An 18,107-nucleotide genomic window follows, 5' to 3' on the forward strand; every position below is an offset into this window, starting at 1 on the left:
AAAGGATTTATACTTTGGGAAAGGAAATGTTTTCTGCATCTTATGTGATTTCTTGGATAAGTGGACTGACTTTGTTATATTGATATTTAAAATAGAAGAGTTACGTGTAATATTCAAAACTTTAAAGGAGACAAATGAAATTATCACAAACCTAAGGGAGGAGCATGAAATCATGCCTAATATGAATATAAAGAAACCATGAGTATGACAATTAAATGAAACTAAGAAATTAGTAAAAATAAATGAAACTAATGAAAAGGTGGTATAGAAAGATAAACGAGATTAATTATTAACTATGAGAATATGACGAATAAATGAATCTTGTTAAAAAAAGATTCAATAGCCATGTGACAAAGTCTCCAAATAACTGCTTACCCCCATCCCAGCCCCCCTGCCCCCAACACAAATTATTAAAAAAAAAAAAAAAAAGGTTCTAAATTAGAAATGGCCAATTTGAGCGAGACTTCCCAAGTACGCTGGAGATGCGTAAATCGGATTAGGGTGTACTGGTCTATCAAAACCGCATTTAGCAGCCACTTCTAGGAAAAGGGTCAGGACTTAGAAGCTCCTAAATTAGGTACCTTTCAGTCTAGCTAATGATGATGATTGGATTAGCCTCCTTTCCCACGGCAAATTTTCCACTCGTAAGCTTTCTTAATTACTCTATAAACCATGTAAGTTGGTGCAACATTAAAAGCTTCACAGTTGTGCATGCATGCAACAAGTTCTGAAACTTGAGGGGAAGAGGGGGGGGGGGGGGGGGAGAGCAGATCCTCTGTCCAATTTTTTGCGTCCAATTTCCTGTCCAATATGAAACTACGTAGTTTCATTTATTATATCTGCTGATGTGGCAACTAAAAATAGGTGGCTGTTTGGCTGCCTTATACTTCTTTTTCTTTCTTCTTTTTTGGATTTCCTTTGTTTACACAACTTTGTTACGATTCTCATCTTTTTTAAAACAAAGTATCAAGGATTTCAAATACAAAAGAATATTTAAAAAAAATGGGAATTGTAATAAAGTTGTGTAAACAAAGGAAATCCAAAAAATAAAAAGAAGTATAAGGCAGCCAAACAGCCACTTATTTTTAATTGCCACATCAACAGATATAATAAATAAAACTACGTAGTCTCACATTGGACAGAAAATTGGACACAAAATATTGGACAGAGGATCTGCTCTCGGGGGTGGGTGGGGAAGGGGGAAGGGGATTTCTGATTTTGGGAAATGAGACTAGGAAATATACTGGTGTAAAAAAAAAATACTGGAGTCTGATTCTTAAATTAGTTATTATTTTGATGGCTTTATTATATATTCAGAACTGAGAAAAGCATTTATCAGGAACAAGTACAAATCAATGAAGAAATCATATTGAAAACGCTCCTAACCCTACCCCATCCTTCGTAGACCCGTGAATTCTAACTAATCTAAACTTTCCTGGAGCTCCACTTCCTTGATTTTTTTTTCCCACTTCCTTGATTTCCAATTGAAGGAGGAACTCTATCCATGGCAGAAAGTTCATAGACTCGAGTATATCAAACATGAGATGTAGTATGTTGCTTTGTGGAACAAAAGTGAAGAGCTAAAGGCTACCCTTTGATCTTGGGAGATCAAACTGTAGTAAGTTGTCCTCAATCGGATGCGCGCCAATGACAATTGAGGTCTTCGGCAAAGAAGCAGAACGAGCATAATCCACGAAACCAAGACGCATGACATCCAAAACCATCAAGTTTGCACCAGAAATCCTCCACTGCACACTTTTCTTATGGAGCACAAGATCAATTGGAGGTACCTGTGGACCGACTTTCAAGCTAGGAATGCCTCTGAAGCATGCCTCAAAAGGTGCCACTGGGGTCACTCCAGTGACACTAGGGGGAAGTTCTCTAATGAAAGCTGCTTTCACAGCCATGTAAATGGAATGGAAGTCTCTCAGACAGTATAAGGATCAACTGTGCTGCTTTTAGTTCCTCCATTGCCATCATTGTCGAAGGACAGAAATGTTGCATTCAATGGCACTGCTTTACCACTGACTCTGATAGATTTCACCCCAATTAAGTAGTCAGAGAAAACTCTCTGTCCACCATATCGCGTACGAATTGGATTCGAGAGCAATGGGGCGTACGTAAATCAAAGACTTGGAGATATCAATGGTATGGGAAAGCATAAGATTATTGGGCAAATCACCGAAAACTATGAAGCCACTGGCTTTGACCGAAGAGCTTAAACAAATAGCAAATTTCCTTTGGAAACTAGAAGTCTGAGTTAATTGCTTTGGAAGAGAAACTAAGCTTCTTCCCAACCCTGCCATTCCTTCAACTCCTCTAGCTAGATTGTTGGTGTATTTTAATAAAATCTTAACTTTTTCCTTGACCAAATCTTTACAAGGAGTTATAATAATTTATTTGGGAGTTATGGGAATTATAATTGTGGGAGTTACAATGCATTTTGAATGGAGTTATTGTACAATTATTTGAATTAGAGTTACAAATGAATTATTTGTTCAAATGAGAAATTATTGAGTCATTATAAGCCATTCAAATGTGAATTAATTTTTAGGTTACAAATTCTACCAATTATTAGGTTACAAATTCTACCAATTAACTACAATTTAATATGAAAAAACCGTTACACATTGGATTTCCTTTTCTTAAGGTTTTGTAGCCTATAAATAGTGAAATTCTCCAAAGAATTTGACACACACCTCTCTCAACAAAATATCATTCTAGATACTATTTTTCTCACACTCATTTCTTTCTCCCTCATTCTATTTTCTTTGGGCAAAGTAAGATATTGGGAAGCTTCTGCTTCTCTTGGTTGTGCAGATCAAAGGGAAGCAACAACTATAGAGTTGGGCTGTTGTATCCTGGAGACGGCGTGCTAGACCTTCTGCATCAGTTTAAAAAATACCGTAGGGGCGCGTATCGTCTTAAAGAGAGCGTTCTACGCGCCTCAACCCTACCGAACTTTTTAGTAGCTGTCAATTCAAGGTAGTCGGATTGAAGATCAGAAGCTGTTCATCCAATAATTTTAAGATTTAGTTCGCGCATCAACCCATGCCAAAATAACTTTTGATGGTACCAATTATTTGCATTTATTTAATGCAATATTGAGGTATGAGATTTTGTTAATTTCTTTGTTAAATTTTACCAGAGAAATTACTATTACTTATATGGTTAATTTGGTCTAGTACCAACATAGATTATTCCCAAGAAACCATGTAGGCACACAAGTGAAGACAAAGGGTGGAACCGAAACAGATTGCCCTGTGGTGGATTGACTTGAGAGAACATCTTCAGCAGCCTCACCACCGCTGTAGGAAGTTCCGTTGACCAAATTAACCGGAAATGTGCAGTACTATGAAGGACCACTCACAAAGCAGCTATCTCCACAAGCAATAGATCTAACCAGAATACTATGGGCTGAGTGGCAGTTCACACTCTTATAAGATGAGTTTTTGTAGCCTTCTTCACAAATCACAACCCACCCATACCGATTCTCCACCTAGATCAGCAGTTAGTTTTACGAGGACTAGGGGTGTCCTTTGGTGAATAAGGGTGGTGTACTGAAGTGCGGAGGAGTCTTTGGTCACGGGGAGGATAAGTGCTATCGTTAGTCATCTCAGTCAAGTCAATATCGGAACGGAGGGGATTAATATGATATCGATCCCCGAATCGTGGATAACTTTATATCCGTGGAGACTCGCTCTGACGCGACTGATATTAACCAATTCAAATCCGTAATATATGGAATCGACCAAACTATTCAAATCGACTGGAGTCGACTTGGATATTTTTTTCAAATTATGCCCTTTAGGATATTTTCTATTTTTAGTAATTTTTTCCAAAAGTTTTGGAAATTTTATGTGCTATAGTATGTGTATCATTAGAAATATAACCGATATGCTGCAACGGGTGAAACAACCACAACCGCGACCCGTAACGGCGAACCATGTTTGGGCCGGAAAGATGTTTTGGCTATGGATGGAGTGCTGATAAGCAGTAATAGGAGAAGAAAGCAGAGGGAAAAAGGAGAAATGCCATAATGCAAAGCCATATGGCAATTGGGACAATAGGGAAGGTGGCTATGGTGGATTACATGTTATATGTAGATGTACGCAGATCAGGTTGGTTGGTAACTACTATTTCTTGTATTTTCACACGTTACTGTCTTATCGTCTATATTTATTTGTGTTAGCGTATACTATATTATTTCGTCTACTAATGACTGACAATTGAAGAGGCCCGGGATCCATTTGTAAACATAGCCTTAGGAAGAATGAAGTTTTCCTCATTTTGGTCAAGAAATTAGAACTGGTCTACAATTTATTATCCACCAACAGTGCAGAATAAATAGATATACAAATAGGAGGATAAGGATAAGTAACTCAGCACGCCATCGCTGCCCATTGTCCACTGAGTTGTGGATCTCGGGGGAGATTAACGCCCATAAAAGTGCTAAACAATGAGGCCATGAGATTTGGTTCCCGGCATATCATTAAAGGTTCCCGTTTTAGGAACAAGCTACAAACTCATGAAAATCAATGCACTGCTTAGTATGTTAAGGGTGGAGACAATTATCTAGATCCTAGTGTCTAATGACTGGAGGATCTTGAGGTAACACTTAAAAAATAGGTAAACAATTGAGGCAATAATGTTGTTGATCGTCTAGGCCATGAGATTTGGGTCTGGACTTTACTAGTTGAAACTTCCAATTTGGGAAAGAAGACGTTCTAGTTGCAAACTCATTAAAATCATTGCACTAGTCAATATGTTAAGGCAGGAGCATATTTGTATATCAGGGACTTGGTGCAGGTACAGTCTAAAGTTTTCGTATGCATAATTTTGTGTATACTTCAATAACTTGTTACACGTACTTGTAAAGTTTTTTCGTATACACCAACTCATGCATGAACATAATCGTATAGGCAAGTGTGCATTATATTTTGAAAGAGGAACAACAGCAGCAGCACCTAATTCTTGTTTCACAATGATTTTCATTTTTTTTAAATGTAAATGGTAGATTTCGAACCCAAAATCTCTTACTTCTACTTTATCCTCCTATACAACCCAACCCATTCATCTCCCTGTATATCCGATGCATTGACTGTATCATAAAATATCTGCTTCACAAAGTTTATAGTTTAATCACTTTATTCCCTATGTTTGACATGTGTCAGCGTAGTATGTACAATTTTCAATAAGTTGAGGGAAAAAATCATCAAACCAGCATTAAAACAAATGCATTTTTAAAGAATACATTTGTTTGGGTAATTGGGACAACATGATTTTCTCTCGCAATCCATGTATTCTTGTAGATGAAATATTTTCCGTACTGAAATCATATTTGACACCAAGAAGTTATTTTGAGTAATTGATCAATATTTAGAAAACAATTCAGCCATTTTGTTAAGGAAATTTTTAGCTATGAACATGCAAGGTAAAAGATTATATTTACTGAAAAACAATTTTGGCAAGGATTTGGCAAATAATAATGGTGGGTACTGGTTTGTTCATATATATGATTTTGGTTTAGCAAATGTTGGGCCTGAAATATGGAGAAGGAAATGAGAAACTCACCATCAGCGACCAAGGCCCATTGGATTTTACTGCTAGTTCCAAGATTTAAATCTTGGACCTGGGTAGTGGTGGGTGGAAATTGGGAAAGAATTGAGGTGAGATGACAGGTTAAAAAAAAAAAAAGCTTAAACAAAAAATAATAATAATTCAAAATTTTCTAATAGATGTCTAGTAGGTAATCGTTAATACATTTAAATTATACCCAATTTATTATATGAAAGCACACCTGAAGCCCTTCTTAAGGGGTACCCATTTGGCACCTGTTAGTCAAATCTTTTCTTTCTTTCTTTTTTTTTTTAGTAAGGGATGGTAGCTTGATCTCAAATTATGTACAAACTAGTGCTAAGGGCATAGATTATGTCTAGGCAAAATAAAACAAAGAATTGAGATGAAACTAAGATATGTAACAAAAGCAGTTACTCGAAACATTTATTATTTTGAGCATCAATTGCAACAAAATGTCTAACTCTCATTGTTGATCTTATAAATAAATTAGAATTGAAAAATGAACCAAACTACTCGATACTCAAATCGAATTTAGCTTGGTAAGAGTTCATTGGAATTTGGTTCACCAACTATTCATCCCAAATTTGAACAGCGTTCTACGTTCGATGACATTTAAATTCGATAAAATGCTCATTCAAATTCAGTTCACATATAAACAAGTCAAGTTTGAACAAATTTTCAAACTCATTAAGATAATCAAAACAAGTTTGAACACTAGGGTGTTTGTTTATACCCCTAAACTAAGTTAAGGGAGTACCTCTCTTCCGCCCACTAGCTCTGCAAGAGATAGAAGTACTAGATATAGATTTTACATATGAATAGTGATGAAGTTACATTTTATGTATGTGCATACAATAAAATTGGGATTAACTTTATATGCACTGATAATGTATATAATATCACCATTAGATGAATGACACACATGTAAAATTTAGTTTCAAATTCAAAATCAGATTAGTTATCATACATCCAACGATAATAGTGAATGCACTATTAGTGTATAGACGATTAATCTATAAAATTATAATTATTTGTAAATTTTAAATTAATATTATTAAATTTTAAACTTTGAAACCTCAAAGTTTTGGGTCTCAATTTTAATCAATAAATCACGTCATCTTTGGCATAAAACCACTAAAATTGGTAAATATTGTAGCTTGATATCAAATTATGTACAAACTAGTGCTAAGGGCATAGATTATGTCTAGGCAAAATAAAACAAAGAATTGATCTGAAATTGAGATATGTAACAAGGGCAGTTACTCGAAACATTTGTTATTTTCAGCGTCAATTGCAACAAAATGTCTAACTTTCATTGTTGATCTTATAACTATGTTAGGATTGAATTGAAAAATAAATCAAACTACTCAATACTCGAATCGAACTCGGTTTGGTAAGAACTCATTCGAGTTCGATTCACCAACTATTCAATCCAAATTTAAACAGTGTTTTATGTTCAATAATATTCAAACTCGATAAAATGCTCATTCAAACTCGGTTCGTAAATAAACAAGCCAAACTTGAACAAACTTTTAAATTCATTAAAATAATCAAACAAGTTTGAATACTAGGGTATTCGTTTACACCCCTAAACTAAGTAAAAGAAGTAACTCTCTTCCACCCACTAGTTCCGCAAGGGATAAAAGTATTAGATATAGATTTTACGTTTGAATAGTGATGAAGTTACACTTTATGTATGTGCATACAATAAAATTGGGATTAACCTTATATTTGGGGCACTACACTCGTTGCCAACCACAACAAAAAGGTATGAAATTTCATCTATTTTCATTCCCGAACCTTACCAAAGGGTATTACCATCTGTAGTGCAAGCACCTGCGCTGAAGTTGAAACCCCTGCTGAAGCACTTGAAATATGCGTATCTGGGCGACAACGAAACATTCCCAGTGATTATCTCAGCTGCACTCTCAAAAACCCAGGAAGAGAAGCTGATCCGAGTCCTTAGAGAGCATAAAGAGGTAATAGGTTGGACCATCGTAGACATTAAGGGGATAAACCCGTTCATTTGCATGCATCGAATAAGGTTGGAAGAAAATGCCAAATCTGTACGGCAAGCTCAAAAGAGGCTCAACCCCCTCATGATGGAAGTGGTGAAGAAAGAAATTTTGAAATTACTAGATGTGGGGATCATCTTTACAATATCAGATAGCCCCTGGGTGAGTCCGGTCCAAATAGTCCCAAAGAAAGTAGAAGTGACGGTGGAGGCCAACCAAACGAGTGAGCTCATACCAGTGCGCAAACCCACTGGATGGAGGCAGTATATTGACTACCGTAGGCTAAATGCCGTCACCAAAAAGGACCATTTTCCTCTCCCTTTCATTGACCAAATGGTTGAACGCTTAGCTTGTAGGGCTTACTATTGTTTCTTGGATGGATTTTCAGGGTATTTTCAGATTGCCATTGCACTAGAGGATCAAGAGAAGATGACCTTTACATGCCCATTCGGGACCTTCGCATATAGACGGATACCATTCGGGTTGTGCAATGCACCTGCAACTTTTCAGAGATGTATGGTAAGTATCTTTTCTGAATATGTTGAGAAAATAATTGAGATTTTCATGGACAATTTCAGTGTGTATGATGATAATTTTGATACATGTCTAGATAACTTGAAATTGATCTTGTTAAGATGTATAGAGACTAATCTCGTGCTTAATTGGAAAAATGTCATTTTATGGTTGAACATGGGATAGTTCTGGGTCACATTCACTACAAGAAAATTGGTCATCAGTGACAACTTTTCTCTGTGACGAAAAAAAGTTGTCACAAAAGTGGATCCTTTATTAACGACTTTCTAACTCGTCACAAACCTCTAATGGGAGCCAACTCATTTGTGACGAATTAGAAAAGTTGTCACTAGTAAATTCCCGCCAACATTTAGCAAGAGCGCGGGAGTGTTTAGAACACACAATAGTGACGGCATTAAGAGCATCATCACTATTGCTTGGCCTATTTACGGACGAGTTTTTGTTGTCGTCACTGATCACTAAAAAAAAAGTTACTAGTGACAACATTTTGTAGTGATGACAATAAGTTGTCACAAAAGGAGCTTCTTTAGTCGCGACACCTAAAGTTGTCACAATTGCATCAAAGCAACTAAATGTTTAGTGACGACCCGTTATTTTCGTCACAAACTACACCGCAAGAAATATGGTCATTAGTGATAACATTTTTTAGTAACGACAAAAGTCGTCACAAAACGTGGTTGTTTAGTGACGACAAGGAGAGTTGTCATAATTGCTCAAAGCAACTAAGTCTTTAGTGACGACCTTGAAAAAGTTGTCACTAAAATGATCTATATAGTGACAACTTCTAATATCGTCACTGTCACTCTACCGATTCGGATTTAGTGACAAGAATTAATCGTCACTGTTTAAAGTACTTATTTCTAAGTCACTTTCATTAATTCTACTGTGCCACCCTAACTTTTGTAATTTAACCCCAAATGTTGTAAAAAATTCCATTGATTCCATTATGATACCTTAACTTTTACAATTTAGCCCTATATGTAGTACACCGATTTCTTTAATTCTATTATTACTCCCTAACTTTTGTAATTTAGCCCCATATGTAATTCACCAATTTCATTAATTCTACTATGGCACTCTAACTTTTGCAATTTAACCCCCATATGTAATACACCAATTTTATTATTTCTATTATGGCACCCTAGCTTTTACAATTTAGCCCCTATTTTTTTATTAGGAAATTGCGAATGGTATCTTGATAAACTATGCATAAATATTTTATAATTTTCTTAAATTTAAGTAATAATTTGTTATGAACTCTAAAGATATATCTTTCATTACAATAGTTATAAGGCAAGCAGGTTTTTTTTATCAATGGAATAAGAAATTTATGCCAGATTTATCCTTTGTACTACATGCCAAGTAGTATTAGTAAAGGAGTAACAAAGTACTATAAAGTAATTAACAAAATAGCCTTCAGGGAGTGTAGTTTATGGGCAAATAAGCATTATCTATTCAAAGTACCAACTTTTTATGGGCATTTTACTCTCAAACATATAATTTAAGATAAATTTATAAATATTTGTAAGTAAAATTCAAAAAGTATTACACTGATTTCTTACAAAACGAAAACTGGCAGGTTATCTTTTCAACATAAATTAAATTTTTTTTTAAAAAGAAATGGCCCATAAAGTACCAACTCTTTGTGGGTTTCCTCCATTACATGAACAAATATTCTGCTCTTTATGGGCATTTCACTCTGAATCATTTAATTTATGTTAAATACATAAATGTTTGTAAGTAAAATTCAAAAAGTGTTGCACTAATATTTTTATGAAAGGGAAACTGGTAGGTTTTGTATTTAACATAAATTAAATATGTGAAAGCAAAAAAAAAAAAAGAAATTACCCATAAATCTATGTCTTGCAAATCTATACTAGTAAAATAGTTTCAAACCAAAATTAAACATTAAAATAAACTGTAATTTATACACATTAAAATATCTGTAATTTATACACATTTTGCAACTATTACTTTGTGTTTTTTCTGTAATGAATTTTTTAACTATTGAGAACTTAAGTTTTGTCTTGCAAATCTATACTAGTACAATAGTTTTAAACAAAATTAAACATTAAAATAAATGTTTGAAAAAGAACAAAAGTACATTTATCACTTGCAGTAATGTAACAAAATTTTCTCAACCATTATCAATATTTTCACAAAAGTATTAAAAACTAGCAATTGACAATATTAAAAACTAGCAATTTAATTAGTGACGACTTTTCTTGTCATTATAATCTTGAATAAATTAGTGATAACATTATGTCATCACTAAATTTTCTTTGATTTTGACTTAACAATAATGTCTTATTAATAGCATTTGATTATTTTTAATGAAAGTCTGTTATAACCATAGAATTTGACTTTCGTTATTTTCAATTAATGATGTACTTTAGTGCTGCAATTATAAAAAATTACAGGGCTAAAATATTTGCAAATTATAAAAGTATATTTTCACTTATATGTAATTAACAAATTTTGCCACCTATATTGATTAAAATTTGTGTTTTTGTACTAAAAAATAAAGAATAATACTATAGCAATAAAATCTATGCTTTAAACCAAATTAAAAATAAAAATAGCATGATGATTGGTCTCAAATGTTGGGAAAATGATTATTTTTATTGAAACTATGTTATAACCATATAAGAGTTTAATTATTTTCCATTACATGATGTTCTTTAGTGCTGCAATTGTAAGAAATTAGTATAAAATATTAGCAAATTATAAAAGTACATTTTCAATTATATGAAATTAACAAATTTTGCCACCTATGTTGATGAAAATTTTTATTTTTTGCTAAAAAATAAAGAATAATACTATAGCATTAAAATCTATGGTTCAAACCATATTACAAATCCAGAAAAAAACATGATTTTTGGTATCAAATGGAGGGAAAATGAGTGAAGTCAAAATTTTGATCAAATCATAGTGAAAGTGCCGCGCAACAAAAACAATATCCAAAGCATCCGAAAACAAAAGCAACGGAACACTTGGTCTGAGTTAAAGCAACGGAACACTTGAGCAACACAAACTTTCTGGCTCCGTGGGATAGAGAGCTACGGTTGGGGGAAAGAAAAAAAAATGGAAAAAGCTAAAGAAAAGGCAGAGAGGGCTTCGTGGGATAGAGGAAGAAGGGGAACCCATTTTCCTGGCTTCGAGAGATTGATGGAGAGCCAGAAGAAATTGGTTGGAAAATTGATTTCACGGGAAGAAGGGAGGAAACAAAAACAACAACGGGGAGAGCAAGAAAACTCCTGGCGGCGGCTAAGACTGGAGTGAGAGAGAGCCGAGAGATTGAAAGAGCTTCAAGGGAGATCTGATGAAGGTTGGGGGGGCGGTCTGATGACAGAGAGAGCAAGAAAAATGGGGGAAAAAGGCTTCGGCTGAGAAGAGGAAAAAGAAAGACAGGAGGAACTAGAGGGAGCTGAAGGGAACAACGGGCGAGAGGAAAAAGAACAATTAGAGAGGGGAGCTTGGTCTGAGGCTAGAGGAAAAACAAAGGGAAAGAAAGAAACAGAAAAGAAAAAGGGGGAAGAAAGCTTCGGGAGGTTGAGGAAAACAGAGAGAGTGGCGGCGGACGGCTGCTAAGGGTAGGAAACAAAAAAGAGGAAAAAGGAAAGCTACGGCGAGCTGAAAAGAAAGAAAAACAAAAAATCAGAGAGGGAAGGTTTCAGAGGAGAGAGGAGTAAGCTAAGAGGAGGGGGCGACAGATAGAGCTAAGAAAAAACGGACAAAAGAGAGAAAGGGCTAGAGGAGAGAACAGGAAAGCGCAAAAATGAAACGTAGGAAAAGAAACCAAGGGAGAGCTAGGGGCTGAAAGGAAGAAACAGAGATAGAGGGAGCTTCGGCTGAGGTTTGGGGAAGCAGAAAAACAGAGGAAAAAGCCGAAAAACAGAGGATAAGGAAAGGGAGGCGGCAGTAAGGAGTGAGAGAGGGAGGAAGTTGTCGGTTGGAGCAGAAACGAAAGCGAAGGAAAAACTAGAGGGAGAAAGACCAGGCGGAGCCGCCACATTCCGTCGGAATCCGCCACTGTCATCCACGAACCTCCACCGTGAGAGATCACTGTAAGTTAATCTTCTCCTTTACATTTCAGTTTTTTCATTCGAATACAAACTCTGAAAGTTTTCGGAGCATGTCTGCCGATGAACATGCCATGTTTGCTGTTAGTTTTTTGTTTCAAATTTCATGTCAATTGTTCATGGCTTTTTCTGGATGTTGATTGGACTGAAATTTTGGGTTTGCTGAAAATTTTGGGGCCAATTATAGCTTCAATTGAGTAAGGAAGTAGTGAAGTTTCTAATGCCCCTAACCTGTTCGATGAAATGCCCAACTGAGTTTTCTAATTGAAAGATAACTGGTCTGCATTTTTACGTGTGAAAAAATAAATGATGAACATTCGGTTGGTTTTTTGTTTGTCCGAATAACCAAATTTTGGATTGAATGCCTGTGTTTTCGATGGATTTTTGGGGGTTGATTAACTTCAAGTGTCCAGTTTTTGTTGTTTGCTTGGAGTGTGGTTCAGCTGAGCTACACGACTGCTAATAAAATAAAATGGGTGGAGAGTTTGTTGGGTGATTCTGTTTTGGTGACATGTCCGGACTTTGATATGCTTTCTCGAAAGTGGTTGAGTTAGAAGTGGATGTTCATATCATGTAGCTGCATTTTATTTCTTCCTCTCCCTGTCCCAAGTTCACGCATTTGAGTCTGGTTGATGATTGTGAAAATTTGATTTGAATATCATATATGTCATTGAGATTGGCTAGATTTCTGCCATTCGGGTTTGTTTCACTACCTGCTATTCGGGTTTGTCTTTTGATCTGATGCTATTCGGAAAATGATGCTTGGGGTTACATGTTGTTGATCCAAAGTTACATAAATCAAGCATGTTTGGTTTTTTGAACTGTTTGGCATGCATATATCTAAGCTAAAATGAAAGAAGCAAAAAGCTGCTGCATTCTTATTGCTGTTTTCCTCTCTGCTCACTGAGTTTTTGCACATAAATTGCTGTTTCATCTTATGTTGAAAGAAAAAATGGAATGTTTAGTGTTGAGTTTGCATTTTTGGGTCCAAGAAAGAGTACCTGGCAAACCTTGAGGGAATCCAGTCTAACTTAATCCTTTTGTAGTTGGTTGAATACATTTTGATATTACGCATTCAAGTGAACCTTTTTAACTCTTATACCACAAGTAGGAAACTTTCTTACGTGATTTACACATTATTGGAAGACTAGCTGTATGCGAAACTTTTGTGTTTGGACGCATACTCATTGATTGTTGTATCGTATTGTTATATAAAAGATCAGAAATTTTTTGGAAGCAGATCTGGCCGTATTTAGAATGGTAAGGAAAATTGAGGATGACCTTTGAGAAGTGAGAGAAGTAATGATTAAAATAAGCTAAAAAAGAAAAAAAGGAAATAGGTTATGCTTCGTTCATCAGGTTCCTTGTGCATAAGATTTGTACATGTGCTAAATGGTTATCTTCTGGAATATGTGCTTGTAACAGTACATATTTCTGATTTACCGGTTATTCTTGTGGAGATCCTCTTAGGTTAGTTTAACTAGACATATTACCAACAATATGGTAATAGCATTTTTTGGAGCTGATGTTATGCATCATTGTTATCTGAACTTATTCTTTGGGAAATATCTAGGTATCATGTATATAGTGCTGTTAGTTTATCAATGGAGAGGTAAAAATCTGATTGTTCATCTGCAATAGTATATTATTTCCAAGTACAAGCGACAGACCATGCATGGATAGCAATCTTCTTTTTGCCTATGTAGTGACTTGAAAGAAATGAATATAATGCAAAGGGGGCGTTTGTGAACTTTGATTGGTTTCACCAGTTTAGATGGTCTTCACTTTCACATTGTGAGGCAAATAGCTCATTCTCTTTGCACAGTTTAATCCTACAGAGGCATCGTTTCCTTCATGATTTATGAAGCATAAACTCCTAAAATCAAAGAGGGCTAGTACCTCCTGTATTCACACCTCGTACAATAAGTTGCTTTCTGTGTTTTAATATATAAACAACCAAAAGCATAAAGATTAAACAATAATTACTGTGGGAGTCCAATTTAATTGTTCAATAAGTTGAGCTATTTAAAGAAGAAGAAAGAAAATAAAAAAAAAACTGTTTTAGAGAGCTCTTTAGTTGAGCTTATGCAGTGTTGTATTTGTATAGATTGGACTGTGATTTCTAACTTCTTGCTAGTGTTGTAATATGTGGGCCCAAATTATATGAGGTTCTTAATGAATTGTAATTTTTGTCTTAATAATCTAAGTCTCATTACTTGTTCTTTATTATTGTACTCCTCCCCTTACCTACTTCTTTTACTCTTTTATGACAGATAAATGCTATTCATACTAGCTTTTGGAAGATATCTATGGTTATGGTTGAAGAATGTTGAAGACAAAATTGCCTTTTGCTCATGGAGTGGTTAATTTAGATGTTCTTCAATTTCTTAAATTGTAATTGCTTTTGTAAATGTACCTTATGTACAAGTGATATTTTGAACAAATGTTATTTTTGTAGGCATTAATTGGGTAATGTACACTTGAATTTGGCATTTGAGAATGCTATATTATTACCATGTAATCTAATGCAAATACTTTTGGTTATCAATCGTTCATGTTTATTTGTATGGTTTGTTTAAAATCAATGATTTAGCAATGATTACAAGCCAAATTATGACTATTAAGCTATTGAGAAATTATCTAATGACAAAAAAAAGTTGTCACAAAATAGAAAATAAAAACTCCTTGTCACAACAGAGACTGTCACTAAATCTAAGCTACATTTGTGACGACAATTGTTGTCAGTAAAATAGTTATATACAATGGCTTTCGGTGCTTTTTAGTGACGACCTTAAGTAGAGCATTTTTGACAAAAGTTCAACTCGTCAATAAAACACTTCCGGATTGTTGTCACTAATGACAACTATTTAGTGATGACATTTCAGGTCGTCACTAAATAGTTGTCATTAGTGACGACAATCTGGAAGTGTTTTATTGACGACTTGATCTTTTGTCAAAAATGCTCTACTTAAAGTCGTCACTAATGAGAACTATTTAGTGACGACATTTTAGGTCGTCACTATTTACTTTTACCGACTGGGATTTAGTGACGACTTTGTGACGATCAAAAAGTCGTCAATAAAAGGTATTTGTGACAATATTTGTATGTTCTGTGATGACTTTGTGTTGTCACTTATGAACAATTTTCTTGTAGTGATTGTGTCTTCTAAAGGTATCGAGGTTGACAGGGCGAAAATAGATATTATATCTGCTTTACCTTACCCTATGAGTGTGGAGGTACGCTCTTTTCTTGGACATGCAGGTTTTTATCGAAGATTCATCAAGAATTTTTCAAAGATTGGAGCCCCGTTATTCCAGTTTTTACAAAAAGATGTAGCTTCTGAGTTGGATGGCAAATGTGAGAAAGCTTTCGATAAATTGAAAGAGCTATTGACCTCACCCCCGATCATCCAACCCCCTGACTGGAGTTTACCATTCGAGATGATGTGCGATGCCAGTGATTATGCTATAGGGGCTGTATTGGGGCAAAGAGTGGGAAAAGCAGCTCACGTCATCTACTATGCATCTCGATCCTTGAATGGAACCCAATTGAATTTCTCCACCACTGAGAAGGAGCTTCTCGCTGTTATTTTCGCCTTAGTAAAGTTTAGGTCATATTTATTGGGTGCTAAAGTTATTGTATTTTCTGATCATGCAGCTCTAAGGTACCTAATGACCAAAAAGGATGCGAAACCGAGGCTCATCAGGTGGATATTGCTACTATAGGAATTTGATCTGGAGATAAGGGATAAAAGAGACTCAGAGAATCTAGTAGCCAAACATTTGAGTCGCATACCAATTGTGGAGGAGAGCGAGCCATTGAAGGATGCATTCCTTGAAGAGCATTTATTTTCTCTAAACTCTCAATTGTCTTGGTATGCCGATTTAGTCAATTATCTAGTAACAGGTAATTTTCCTGCAAGTTGCCCAAAATCGAAGAGGGATAAATTGAAGAGCGATACCAAGTACTTCATTTGGGATGACCCGTACTTGTGGAAGAGGTGCGCTGATCAAATGATGAGGCGATATGTAAGTGAGGCTGAATTTCAATCAATTTTAACTTTTTGTCACACTTTTGCCTGTGGAGGTCATTTTGGACCCAAGAAAACTGCTCATAAGGTATTAGAAAGTGGGTTCTATTGGCCTTCTTTGTTTAAATATGCGTATGTGTTTTGTAAGTCGTGTGATCGCTATCAATGGGTAGGCAATATAGCCCATAGAGATCATATGCCCCAAGTCCAGTTGATTTTTATCGAAATTTTTTATGTCTGGGGTATAGATTTCATGGGGCATTTTCCTACTTCATTTGATTTTATATATATTTTGTTGGTAGTCGATTATGTATCTCAATGGGTAGAGGCTAAGGCCATTCGGACTAATGATTCGAAGGTAGTTATAGATTTTATCAGGTCTAATATTTTTGTGCGTTTTGGGATGCCAAGGGCAATTGTTAGTGACAGGAGGACGCATTTCTGCAATAAGACCATAACCGCGCTGTTTAGCAAGTACGGTGTACTCCACAGGGTCTCAACGTCGTACCACCCTCAGACTAATGGTCAAGCGGAGGTGTCGAATAGGAAAATTAAGTCCATCTTGGAGAAAATGGTGCGCCCCGATAGGAAGGACTGGAGTCAACGGTTGGAAGATGCACTTTGGGCCTATCGGACGGCATACAAGACCCCCATAGGGATGTCACCGCACCGATTGGTATTTGGGAAGCCATGTCACCTTCCAGTGGAGTTCGAGTACAAAGATTTTTGGGCGATTAAACAGTGTAACATGAATCTAGAAGAGGTCGGTGCTCAACGGAAGTTGGGTTTACAAGAATTGGAGGAGATTCGGAACGAAGCGTATGAGAATGCACTAATTTACAAGGAGAGGAGCCAAGCATTTCATGACCAACAAATCTCTAGAAAAACCTTTGAAGTTGGTCAGAAAGTTCTTCTATACCAATCAAGGCTTAAACTCTTCCCAAGTAAGTTACGTTCCCATTGGATTGGACCTTTTATTATTACTCACGTCTTTCCATATGATGCAGTTGAAATCCAGAGTGCTAAGACAGACAATAAATTTGTGGTGAATGAACACCGTCTCAAACATTATTACGAAGGTTTTTCAAGTGGAGAAGTGGAGACAATACGTCTAAATACACCACTGTGTCCTAATTTGTAACACTTTGCCATGTCTAGCCAAAGACAGTAAAGAAAGGCGCTCATTGGGAGGCAACCCAATCTCTTTTAATTATTTGTTTGGTTTTGTGTGATAGTTTAAATATGTTTTCCTTGAATTTGACTGATTTCGCGGTTCAATTTTCATTTTTGACGATTCATAGGTGTCTCTCTCTGACATAACACGCCCGCATCATGTCGTCTGGAGAGCTCACGGTCAGAAGGGTTCTTGCCTTTTTTACGTGCCCGCGTCATATCGTATGAGGAGCTCATGGTTAGAAGGGTTCTTGCCTTCTGGACGTGCCCGCGTCACATTCGCGAGAAAGGTAAGTATTCAAAACTCGACGACGGCTTTCAATTTCCTGTTAGTCTCTAATTTTGAATTTCAAAGATGAGTTTTGTAATAATAATATTTAAAACAAAAAAATGAAAAAAAATTTATTTATATTAAATCAAAAAAATTTAATTAAAATTAATTTAAAAAGGGATAATATATTAGAAGAAGAAAAAAAACTCTTTCTGTTTTGCTATAATTTTTTATTTCCTCTATTCGAATTCAAAAAAAAAACTAAAAATGAAAAAAGAAAAAAAAAGAGAACAAAAACTATTTTATTTTTTTTATTTCTCTTTTCTTTTTTCTTTCTTTTCTTTCTCCCTTTTTCTTCTTTTTCTTTCCTTTGTTTCTTCTTCTTTCTTTCTCTTTTCTTTCTTTCTTCTCCGCTGTTTCT

At 35.5% G+C, this 18,107-nt stretch overlaps 1 protein-coding gene and 1 pseudogene across 1 annotated transcript; one reads left to right on the top strand and one right to left on the bottom strand.

The window, feature by feature from the left end:
* Nucleotides 1–1,580: 1,580 nt before the first annotated feature.
* On the bottom strand, nt 1,581–7,576 carry LOC113735954 (probable aspartic proteinase GIP2; annotated as a pseudogene).
* A 106-nt stretch (nt 7,577–7,682) lies between these two features.
* LOC140037992 (uncharacterized) lies at nt 7,683–17,383 on the top strand. The gene is made up of 4 exons (XM_072083177.1): nt 7,683–8,114; nt 15,530–15,850; nt 15,938–16,118; nt 16,545–17,383. Exons 1-4 carry the CDS (start codon nt 7,683–7,685, stop codon nt 17,381–17,383), a joined length of 1,773 nt encoding a protein of 590 aa, XP_071939278.1.
* Nucleotides 17,384–18,107: the final 724 nt, after the last annotated feature.

The sequence above is a fragment of the Coffea arabica genome, chromosome 3c (genome assembly GCF_036785885.1).
Source record: "Coffea arabica cultivar ET-39 chromosome 3c, Coffea Arabica ET-39 HiFi, whole genome shotgun sequence".
Taxonomy (NCBI): domain Eukaryota; kingdom Viridiplantae; phylum Streptophyta; class Magnoliopsida; order Gentianales; family Rubiaceae; genus Coffea; species Coffea arabica.